Source organism: Coenobita brevimanus, chromosome 70, assembly GCF_032717465.1.
Source record: "Coenobita brevimanus isolate Jiangsu-jjx chromosome 70, ASM3271746v2, whole genome shotgun sequence".
Classification (NCBI taxonomy): domain Eukaryota; kingdom Metazoa; phylum Arthropoda; class Malacostraca; order Decapoda; family Coenobitidae; genus Coenobita; species Coenobita brevimanus.
In genome coordinates, this window is record NC_137023.1 from 48,783,509 (window position 1) to 48,796,544 (window position 13,036).

Consider the following 13,036-nt stretch of genomic DNA (forward strand, 5'->3'; position numbering starts at 1 on the left):
CCAGAAAAGCCTTCATTTCTCCTTAACTGCGGCTTCTACACCCTCATCCCACAACCAAGTTACTTTATGTCTTGGTGGGCCTCTTGTCCACCCACATACTGAATCAGTAAGTTTCAAGAGGTTGCTCTTGAGGGCTCTGTACTGCACAGTAACACTTTTGTCAACATCTTACTGTTCAGCCACCACTCTCCTTATCTTGCCATAGAAAGCATCCCTTACTGCTTGGTTTATCAGCGTCCATATTTTCCTCCTAAAGTAGCCGCAGCGAGAAATGAACGCTGTGGTGGGGCAGCCGGTCATCCGGGGATTCCCCCACTGTAGCCATATCCACGTCACCGACCATCGGCCACCGCTGCAGCCCCGCTCCATGATCCTTACCCTGTGTCTCTGGCTTTCTCTTTCTCTCTCAGTTTCTATATAAACTGCTGTATTTCCGAAACTAATTATGAAATTATTATGACTTTTGTTCCACACCACCACTGAGGTAAAAATCAAGGAGAGTTTTCTGTATAAAGGTTTCCCCCCCCTTGTCTGAGGGCAGGTCAGTTCTGGCGAGTGTATAATTATAGGTCAGGCGGAGGTATCGGCAAGGCCGCACTCCCCCGCTCATATGCCACATTTAGGAGGGGGGGGAAACCTTTATACAGACTACTCTCCTTGATTTTTACCTCAAAGGTGGTGTGGAACAAAAGTCATAATAATTTCATAATTAGTTTCGGAAATACACCAGTTTATATAGAAACCGAGAGAGAAAGAGAAAGCCAGAGACACAGGGTAAGGATCATGGAGCGGGGCTGCAGCGGTGGCCGATGGTCAGTGACATGTGGATATGGCTGCAGTGGGGGAATCCCCGGATGACCGGCTGCCCCACCACAGCGTTCATTTCTCGCTGCGGCTACTATAGGAAAAGTCCTTCTCCAACTGTTGGAGCTGGACAGTAAGTGGGGACGTGTTGTAAATGTCACTGAACACAGCGATGCCAAGTCTCTATTGGCTGGCCAGGTGAATTTGACCATTTAGTAGGGAGGCGGACAGCCATTTCTGCTCAGCTGGTGGGTCACACTCTTTTACCAGGGCGCGGCTCAGCTCGAGAGGGGGACCAGGCGACTTTGACCATTTGGTATGGAGGCAGACAGCCATATCTACTCAGTTTGTGGGTTAGGGTCTGTATTACTCGCACACAGCCATTAGCATCGAGGGATCCTGGAGGTCAGGGGACTTCGACTGTTTGGTGAGAAGGCGGACGGCCACATTTGCTCAGCTGGTGGCTTAGGGTCTACTGCCCATGCCTGGCCAGAGAGGCCAGCTGGCCGCCAAAACAATTTTTTAAATTTGTAGGCCACCCTATATTGGAAATTTTATGTTCATATATGGACAAACAACACCAGATATAGAAATAACAGAGCCAAGGCCTTACATTCAGATACGGAGTGTGTCGGATACAGAGCGTCCAAGTAACTGAGTGATTACTTACGTACTGCATTGTATATCACCTTTACACTGGATTACCAGATAAAAAGTTCTCCTTTTATGTTGCCATTTTTATGTCCATTTTTGCATTTATGTCCACAATATACAAAAAACTTGTCAATTAAAGATTTTTTCTACCTAAGAAGCTGATATACCAATTTCTGCAATTAACAGTGCCAGCTGTATATAAAATTGATATTTTTGGAACACATCCCTGAAATATAAAGAGGACTTTCTGTAATAGGTAACTCATCTATTTATCTATCTGTCTAACTATTACCAGACACTCAATTCCAGCATCCACCTACAGTAACTGCAAATATAACCGAAGTCTCTCTAGTGCCATTTCTAACCACATTAAGCCCACATTATATGTTCCCTTTCTTTCTTCTTTTTCTTTTTTTTTGGTTACCTTCTATTAGATAGATATATGTGAAGCTACAGAACGTGGTCTGATGGAGCCAGGATTTTGAGAGCTTGAATGATGAATGAATGGAAGCATGGCCCACTGAACTGGGTAAACTCTGGCTGTCAGGATGCTGCTACTTTTCACCCGACCCGAGGGTGGGAATGGACGTCCGGATGATGATGATGATGATGATGACTCAGTATTTTACAAAAATATTTTACCAAAAGGGTTTCACTGTATCCTTTTAACATGGTCTGCTGTAACCTTAATGTTGACCACTAACTGCTTGGAAGAAGTAGTGGTATTTGGAACACATCCTTGAAATATAGCAAGAACTGTCCGTACTCCCTCCCACCACTACAAGCCGATCTCCTGAAACCAATCATCAACTCCTTGTTTTCATTTTACTTTTAGTTTTTCACTCATCAGTCTAAAATCAGTTTTACTTCTATACTCCCTCTCGCTATTTTTCCTTTCCACTGCATACCTTGCAGTGTCACATTAACTAAAACACTGCATATAAGAAAAACTGTGTAATGTTATAATAACTGAGGCTTGCTCTCATATCCTAAAGGAATTACATACACAGAAGACCCATGACATTCATTCTATTTTATGACATATTTTCTACTTCAATCAAGCAACCATCAGACAATTTTACTGAACTTATGGATGCCCTCTAGCTGAGATGGGGTTGAAAGCTGTAAGTGACCACTCCAGTTCAAAATGTTACCTGTATGCTGATTAAAATTGTATAGAAGTAACAAGAACAAACTCAGATTAAGTCACCAAAGACATGGAGTTAAAGATGACCCTGCTCCTTCATATGCTATCAAATCATCAATTTCTTCACACCTCCATATCAACAATGGGAATTCTCTTCTTGACATAGGGGAAGGAGTAGCCAGTGCGAAGGATGACCCGCCTCTTCCACTGTTCCTCTAGCTTGCCATGGGCCCTCCCATCAGCTCCCTGAGTGAAGGGTGTCTCAAACATGAAGGTAGAAACATTGTGATTTCGCTCAAACTCAGTCTGGCGGTTACTGCGCTCCTCCTCACTAAAGTATGGACTCACATGAGTCACCTGGATGTATGCATATCTTGACTCCAGCTCATCTGCTTCAACCTGTAGCAAAGTAATTTATAATGTAAAACATTTTTAACTATCATTTTACAGCTGTCTGTACACTTAGCATCATATCAAATAAACATGGCACTCATCTACAGCAGAATTCCAGTGCCACTTGCTTACAAACTAGATTATCCCTTCCTGTGTGTAACTTAACTTTCTCTTGCATTCTTCACCTCCTTCTAGAACCTATTTTCTTATCTCTCAACTTTGTAAATAATTTTTTTTTCTAAATGCATTACCTCTTCTATCCTAGCCCATCTTGTCCCTCAGTGAAAACTCAGACCACTCTGATCTGGCCAATTACTTCCCACCCTTCTCTCTCTCGCTTACCCAATCACCTCTAATTAATCAGTCACTATATGCTTCTATCTTTGCACTGACTAGTTCTATTACACCTTCATTCAACCATGCTATAAGCTGCTTTTTATTCTCTTTTTTCTCCTGACTTCACACACTCTCTGAACACCCAGTTCACCCTTAAAAACATTCATATTGTGACCTTGCATTTATTGTGCATATACAACAAAAGGTTGCATATTTAAGCCCACTCATGTGCTATTGTTTGATGCAAGGAAGAGCATCCAGTAATAACTTGTTGCAGAAGGGTCCTCTAAAAAGTGGGCAATGCTTTAGCTCCTCAAGACAGTAGTGCATGGCATGAAAATCCATTAAGTTTACCCTGCCCATTCATTTCTGCTGTACTGTACCTCCTCATTCTTTCCTTCATCTCTTTCTTATAATTCCTTTTCCTTTCATTCTCTTTCTGTTTCTCCATGAATAAAATACTGTACTCTGTTATTCCACCTGTTTCACTGCTTACATCTGGTATCCTTAGGTAAAACTATAACTGAAAAGTTTCTTTACAAATTCCTCTTACAAACCTTGTGTTTCATGCTGTACAGTCATTCTCATAAGTAGGGTGCATCCTGTGAACCCAGAAAAACATGAACTAGTGATTTTTTTTTTTTTTTTTTTTTTTTTTGAATGAACGGACGAAGGAACCAAAGGCCAGGAGCCCGTAAACCATTCCTTCCATGAAAAAATAAAAACAATACAACAGACAGCCAAACACATGATGTGTTCATTTCGAGATGCCTGGACACACTGCGTTTGAAAGACCAGAGATCATAGGAAGTAGGAAATACAGACAGAAGGAGACAGTTCCAGAGCTGACCTGTTGCATACATGAAGGGCTGGGAGTCACAGATAACTCCTGCGTTAGAGAGTTGGACAAAAAAGGGTAGAGAGTTTGTTGCTAGAAGGATGCTACACACCCGTCACAGTAGTGGAGGGGTGAAAGCAGATAGTTCAGAGGAGAAGTGACCACTGAAGTAGCAATAGAAAAGAGATTAAGATGCAACAGTACGGTGAAGATACAGAGGTATAAGGAAGCCAGTACGAGGAGGAGAGTTAATGAGACAAAAAGCCTTTGACCCCACCTAATTGAGAAGAGCTATATGTGGAGAGCCTCCTTACACATGAGAGTTGCACTCTACACATGGACAACTAAAACCCATGAATAAAGTCTACAACTATGCAGGGGTTAATGAAGGTACAGAGTCAGCTTAGCATACCCAACTTCATGAAAGCAGATTTTACAGGAGATGTAACATGATCTTTCCAAGATAAATCTCAAGAGAAGGAAACCCTATGTATGTTTAAAGATGATGCAGGATTAAGCTGGATATTATTAAACATTAGTAGGTATTCCTATGGAAATTTTGATGGATTGATAGATGTAAGAACTGAGTTTTTCACGCATTAAAAACAACAAAATTACTTTTACCCACTCAGAGATAAGAGCCAAGTCAGACATTAGGTGTGCCACAGCCTCATTCCTTGTTTCCTGAAGTAACTGCTAAGATGGACACCGTGGGAAGTGAATGGAAAGGTAAAGGGTGGAATCCTCAGAGTATAAGTGGATAGCGTTTGATGTACACCTTAGAAGGTCACTGACGAATAAAAGGAAGAGAGTTGGTGATAGGACAGACCCATGAGGAACACCACTATTGACAGATCTAGGAGAAGAACGGTGGCCATCGACAACATCAGCTATAGAACAACCAAAAAGGATGCTAGAGATGAAGGCACAGGTAGGAGGATAAAAACCATAGGAAGGGAGTTTGGAAAAACTTATGCCAGACTCAACCAAAAGCCTTTGAGATGTCAGGTGCAATGGCAAAGCTTTCACCAATGTCCTGAAAGGAAGATGACCAGGAGTCTGAAAGATAAGTGAGAAGATCGCCAGTGAAGCGTCCATGACGGGGACCCATACTGATGATCAGAAAGAAGGGTTGCAATAGGGAAGACCTATCAATCTATTGCCAGACACCTTAAGCCCACAATGGGTGGCCACAAACAAATTGCCTCCTTGTCGCCCTGTCCCCTGCCATTTCACTGCCCTGCTCCCAGCTCACATCCCTCTCTCTCATATACCTCTCCACTCCATCCCTCCGTCTCATCTTTGGCCTCCCCCTCCCTCTCCCCTCCTCCACCTCACTCACATACACTCTCCTCATCAGTCTCTCACTCTCCATCCTCCCCACGTGGCCAAACTACCTCAGTGTGTTTCTCCTAATGCTTCCTATCACATCCACATCCACACCACAATGCTCCTTCACTTCCTCATTTGTCAGTCTGTCTCTCCATGTGACACCACATGCTCCTCTCAAATAACTAATTTCCACTGCTCTCACTCTTGACTTCTGTCCCTTCAACAAGGTCCAAGCTTCACTACCATACGTTAGAGTTGGTATCATAATACTGTCATGTAGTAACTTTTTCACTTCCATGTTTCTTATCACTGCTTTCAAGGCACCAGCAACCTTTCTTCCTTGTTGTACCCTCTCAAGCACTCCACCCTCTAAACTTCCATCCTTACTCATCACACTACTCAAGTACTTAAATGCACTCAAATTTTCCATTTCCTCCTCATCCAACCTCACTGTACATTCACTGAATTCACTTCTCTCGAAGACCATAACTTTACTCTTCCCTACATTCACCTTTAGATTCCGTATCGTACACACTATCCCAAACTCATCCACCAAGCCTTGCAGCTCCCCTTCGTCTTTACTTAACAACATGGCATCATCTGCAAACAACAGTACAGGGAGTTTCCAAACACTGCCCTCTCTCACTAGGGCTGCTCCAACATCCATTGCCCTACTTGTATCTCATTTATAACCCCACCCATACACAGACTGAACAACCATGGAGATATGACACATTCTTGTTTTAATCCAACCTTCAAATAGGAGAATTCACTCAGTTCACTATCCACATGCAATGCAGCCTTAGCACCCTCATACATACTCTTCACAGCATTCAACAACATCCCATCTACTCCATAATATTCTTAATACAGTACTTTCCACAATCCTTGTCTATCCACCCTGTCATATCTATCTATCTATCTATTGCCAGACGCCTCAGTCCCGTACGGGGTGGGAATTTGAGCTAACACTAAAGCCCATGCACCTACCTTGGTCATTTCACTCTAAATCATCAACTTGTGTCTCATCTTACCCATGGCCACTTTGCTGTGCTTAAAGAGTTTGCTTTGACAGTTAGAGTACCCACCCACTACCCACACTGGCTGAAGACAAGCCTCCACCAGTCAGCCATTTACAGTATTAGTAGTTTAAAGAGAGTAAGTGTATGGGAGAACTGTGTACCAATACAGTTTAATATCAGCCCAGATTTTTACTGTATTTATGGTTGAGAACTTTCTTCCAGGGTACTGACTGGGGTAACTATTAACTTTTTTCTTATTTTTTTCTTTATCCCAATCACCTCTAGTGGCAGTTCTTCCCTCACATGAGAATAATCACCCTTTTCCTACCTGAGCCCATGCACTAATATAAGCCTATTTTAAGCTGAAAAATGTCTGGTATCATCCAGAATACAGAAATAAAAAAACATCATAAAATTAAATGGGTTATACAGTATACATTTCAAATTCAGTTCAATCATACAGCAACAAGTTAGTGAATACAATTAGCCTAATTACAAAAGAATATGATATAGTAGTTTACTAACAAAGCTTGAGTCCATGATCATCTTAACAGCTTCCTTCCCAAACTTAAAATTAACCTAATTACAAAAGAACATGATACAGTAGTTTACTAACAAAGTTTGAGTCCATGATCATCTTAACAGCTTCCTTCCCAAACTTGTCACAGTATTGGTGATAGAGGCGTTCTGAGATCTCAGCCAGGGATGTTACTTTTGGCTCCTTGTACACATACTCCTTACCAGCCTCATCCTCAAAGTAGGTCTGTGGCAGAAGAGATAATGCTACCATTAATTTCATTATACTATGTAACAAATTATACACAAACACTAAAGTGGTACTCTACTGCATTCCCATCCATCCATCCATCCATTGCCAGACGCCATAATCCCGTACAGGGTGGCCATTTGACTCTGAGTTACTTGTTTTACAGGGAGGGGCACTAACCCTCCACCAACCCACTTGACATGTAGGGAGCACGTATAATTTGGTTATATGGTTACCACCCAGCGTTGTAAATGGTTTCTTGGCTTACAGGAAACCATTTGGCTTGTCACTCAATGTAAAGCCACCTGTAACGGAAAGAAAAGCAATAAGAAGTGAAAGGAAAGATGGGAGAAATAGGAAGAGATGAGGGCAGGCACACAAAAAGAATGATAAAGGCTAAGGAAAAAGTAAGCAGCAGTACATCAAATGAGTGGATGATGGTCGCCACCACCTACCATGACCACCACCTACCATGAAATATATTTGCCATTTATAACTGATGACGTGTAATAATTTATTACTAATAAAACATCTGGGTTTCTGGTCAATGATGTGACAGTTCCAAAATTTTTGTTTACTCCAATGTTTCATCAGCATACTAGCACTTGGGCGCCTAAATACATTAGGAATTGTGTACATTAATGTTTTATTACAGTATTTATATCATCATCATCATCATCATCACCTGAACCTCCTTTCAAACTCTAGGGCAGGGTGAGGGACAGCAATGTCCAGACAGCCCAAATTTGCCCAATCAAATGGGCCACGCTTCCATTCACTCACCATTCAAGCCCCCGGAATCCTGGCTCTATCTGATATGCCAAAAACATCCACCACGTTCTGTAGCTTCATATAAACGTATCAGACAGAGTCAGTCCAGATGCTGTCAGGTTGAAAAGTGCCAAACCCCTGATCATGTGCTTTTCCTCCAGCCAGCTCAATCTCTTGTCAGTCCCCTAGCCTCACTGACTTCCAAAACTCTCTTTCTCACACATTCATCCACCATATCCCTCCACCTTCTCCTTGGCCTACCTCGCCTCCTTCCTCCTTCAAATTTGCTCAACTATACCTTTTTCACCACTCTGTTGTAATTCATTCTCTCCACATCTTCACATGATGATACCATTTCAGTACACTCTCTTCGATTCTGGTGTCCACAGACTTCCTCACTTCACATCTTTCACAAATCACATTATTTCATATCCTATCCACTCTCTGTACTCCACATACATTCCTGAACAGTCCCATCTCCACTGCTCTCACTCTCGACTTTTCATTTTCATGCCACACCAGAGTCTCGCATCCATATCTTAAAGCTGGCACTAACACTCCTTCATGTAAGCCTTGTGCAGCTGCAACATTTCAAGCCTCTGTTTATTATCTGAACCTTCATTGCACCAGCTACTTTCTATCCTTGTGTCACTCTACTTTCCACCTCTTTTGCACATGTTCCTCTCTTTTCTATCACTGTACCCAGGTATTTGAACTCTCTCACCGATTCCAGTCTCTCTCCATTCACTATAACATCGCACTGGAAGTCACTTTTTCTCTCAATAACCATTACTTTACTTTTTTCTACATTTACTCTCAAGGCACAACACTCACAGACATAAAAAAAACTCTGTACTAGTCTACTAAGTTCTTGTCCGGTATTTGCAAATAGTACTACACAGGAAGTCACCTTTTTTCTCAATAACCTTTCTACATTTACTCTCAAGGCACAGTGCTCACAGACATAAAAATAACTCTGTACTAGTCTACCAAGTTCTTGTCCGGTATTTGCAAGGAGTACTACATCATCAGCATACAATAAATTTGTGATATTCCATCCATCACCATTCATTACTAAAGCCATCCCCCTCTCCATTACTTATAGTTTTACTTCTCTCATCACCCCATCCATATATGTATACTGAACAACCATGGGGACATTACACAAACCTGTCGCACGTCCACACCAACCTTAAACCATTCACTGAGATGCCCATTTACCCTTACACATGCTTCACTACCATCACTAAAACTCTTGATGTCACCTAGCAGCTTACCATCTACACCGTACATGTGCAAGACCTTCCATAATCCTTCTCTGTCTACTTTGTCATATGCTTTTTCCAGATCCATGAATGCCATAAACACCATATAGCCCTTCTCACAAGCCTTCTCCACTATCTGTCTTACAGCAAATATTTGATCCACACATCCTCTGCCACTCCTAAAGCCACCCTGTTCATCAATCACTAGGACTTCTATCTCACTTACTTTCTCTATAATAATTCTTCCATATACCTTCCCTACCACACTCAATAAACTTATGCCACGATAATTCTTGCACTCACTTTGCTCACCTTTATTTTTGTACAGGGGTACAATCACAGCCTTTTTCCACTCTGCTGGCACAGTTTCACTTACCCATGCCTTCTTACATATCTCCAACAAGCACTTCATTCCACTCTCTCCACTACATTTAATCATCTCTGCATACACCTCATCAACCCCAGCTGCTTTCCCATTTTTCAGCTGCTTCACAGCGTTCTTCACCTGTGCGAGAGTCACTTCTCCTAGCACTGCATTCCTTCTCTGCACATCCCCCAAACCAATCAGGTTTACAGTGGCTCTGCTCTCTCTCTTCCCATTCATCTGGTTTTCAAAATATTCTTTCCATCTGGTCCTTACTTCATCCCAAAGGGTTAATAATCTACCACTTACATCCTTCACACTTTCACAGTTCTTACGCTGTCACTTCTACATTTCCGCACCTCTTTCCAGAATAACTTCCTATTTTCGGAGTAGTTTACATTCACTTTTCTTCCTAGATGATCATTTACCTCCTCCCGTTTCCTCTTCATTAGTCTACTTACGTGCTTCTTGCTCTCAATATATTCAGTTGCATTTCTAACTAAGCAATCCCTACATGCATTCCACAGGCTGTCCGGATCCATTTCATTCCATTTCACTGATTCTAACTCCTCCCTTACTTTGGTCCTGTACAGTATTCATTGACCATTTCTTTGACCCTCACCTTCTTGACCTTCAGTCTTTCTCCCTGACTGCTCCCCTCTCTCCTGCTCCACCTCCCTCCTCTCGGCTTGATCTTGCATACCGCAATCATATGATTTGACAGACCTCCACATCGTCCTCTCACAGCCCTTGTATCAGCAACCATTCCCAGCATTGATCTCTCTACGAGCACATAATTAATCAGACTCCTTTCAACACGATCTCCGTTCCCTCTGTACCATGTATATTTATGTACATCTTTGTGTTTGAAATACGAGTTACAAATGCACAACTTCCTCTCCTGACACACATCCTTTAGTCATTTTCCATTATCATTTTCTCCTGGTACACCATTACAACCCAATATGTTTTCCTCAGGACCAGTGCCTACTCTTCCATTCATATCGTACATTATGATCACTTTATAGTTCCTGGGCATTTCTCCCACTGCTTCATCCAGCTCATCCCAAAACCTGTCTTTCTCTCTCACACTCCTGTCAACACACGGTGCATATGCTACAATCACAGCCACTTTCACCTTCTCAAACTTGAACTTGACATACATAATCTCAAGCTGACACATCTGTAATCTCTCATTCCACTCTGCCACATCTCATTCATCAACAAAGCAACTCCTTCCTTGCATCTTCCTTGGCCATTGATGCCTGGTCTTACACATTTCACACCCTCCCACTCCTCCACTTCACACCCATTCATCTTTGTTTCACACAATGCCATTACGGCATATCTTGCACTCTTGAACATATTCACTACTTTCACCCACTTGCTCTCCTCATTCACACCTCTCACATTCCAGATGGCCATGCGATACTGCCCATTTGGTTGGGGCCCTGGGCAGGTATTGGGCCCTCTGAGGCTCTTTGAAACATCTGCCATGATTAAGTGCTTTTAGACGGGAATCTGGGGGATAATTAACACTGACAAAAATCCCGGTTGTATGGTTACCAACCAGCGTAGTAAATGGTTTCCTGGGTACAGGAAACCATTTGGCTTGTCATTCAGTGTACAGACCATAAGGCATCCCTACAATGAGTGAGTGGTTGATGGGCACCCCCATCTACCACTATTTATATATGGTATTTTTTTACCTTAAAGAAACATTATACCAGGTCAATACACAGTGAGATAAAGACCAAACACAGATGTCTGTACTCTACTCAATGGTATTCCTACAACTGTTAGTGATCCATGTAGCTCTACATACCAAACACTGACAAGATTATATTGCAAAACTACAAAATTATGGCTAATCTCCCCTCTTGCATTAACATGTGCTTGGCAATGTTTGAAGTAGGTAAATATACCTGAAGAGTCACCACCTGTGACAGTGGCAGCCCTCCAAGTGGGGAGGGGGGCAAGGGGTGAAAGTCTTTTACAGATGGGTGCTGTAAGTTCCCACTTGTAATTAATGATGAAATTAGGCCAATATGTTGCCATATGCAGCCAGTAAAAGATACCACAGCACAGTTCAGTGATTCAGGATGTAGTACAGGTATTCCTATCATAGTTTTTTTTTTTTTCTTAACTAAATACGTTGTGCGTGTCTTCTTCAAAGTTCCCCCTGAATCCCTTGTTCTAAGGAAATACATTTCTACATTTTCATGCTAATGAGATGAAAAAGTAATTAATAAAGTAGGAATCTTCAAGTATTTCCATAATATCAAATCACCCCAAAGAATTATCAAGGTGGCTAAAAATCATCATGTGATAAGTTTTAGGACAATATTACAAACTTAGCGACGAGCTACCTTCACAATATGATGATCATCACTGGTAGGATGCAGGTGAAATGTCATGTCTCTTAAATATGAAGATAAAAAAGGTTACATATTTATTCACTTAATCCCTTCGTATCTTGATGTGCATGACTGGTTAGTGGGTGGAGCTTCTAAGACCTTCCGTGGTCTATATCAGACCCAGAAAATACTCCCACAGCTTTGTACCATCAAGTGAAATGCACTGAGAAAACAATGATATATTGTAATAGGAAGTAAGGACGTATGTCAGAGGCACACTCACTGGGTGCAGCACGGATGTAAATACATACGCCCTGAGCGTGAAGGGGTTAATGAATAATCATACAATACTGTCTATTTATCTATTGCCAGACACTTCAATCCTGTAAGGGGTGGCCACAAGTAAATCATCTCAGTGTTTCCACCACGTATGTGTAAATAAGTATGTCCATCATAACAAGCATGAACACATCTTATTTGAAGGAGTCTTTTAATGAACTATGGTGGGTCCTCCTGCATAGTCTATTTCCATGGGATATACAGTAGTTGAATTTGAGGGGTCGAACCCCAACTCACTCGCATTTCAAACACTGGTACTTGAGAGACTGATGGCTGAAGGCTGAGAAGACAAAGGGTGGCATAAACAACCTGGAAGAGGCTTGGAAACGAATAATAAAATGCACGTGAGGTGGTCAATTATTATTACCCTTTCCAATGCGTGATCAAAATACAGTAAAAGTCCTCCAATCCGACCACAAATTATCCGAATATCCCAATACTCCAAAGTTTTCATGGCAAAATTATTTTATATTTTTGTTTTTTCAAATTTTTCTGGGCTATATCCAAGGATTTATCGGGCCTAGACTTGCCCTTGGACTTGGATGTACCTGCCTGCATTTATTCACCTACATTTCTATGCATTTCCGGTGAGTAAACCAATAACCCATATAATTTTGGGTGTTTATTTAATGATCATGTACAATATTT

The 13,036-nt window shown here is 41.8% G+C and overlaps 1 protein-coding gene across 1 annotated transcript in view; it reads right to left on the bottom strand.

Moving 5' to 3' along the window:
- The window catches only part of Ziz (dedicator of cytokinesis protein Ziz), a 251,109-nt gene that overhangs the window by 23,416 nt on the left and 214,657 nt on the right, over window positions 1–13,036 (bottom strand). Inside the window, exons 33-34 of the mRNA XM_080277570.1 lie at window positions 7,143–7,289; window positions 2,735–3,004 (exon numbers count right to left, since the gene is read on the bottom strand). Of these exons, the coding sequence (XP_080133696.1) occupies window positions 2,735–3,004; window positions 7,143–7,289 (417 nt within the window). The remainder of the gene's footprint in view (window positions 1–2,734; window positions 3,005–7,142; window positions 7,290–13,036) is intronic.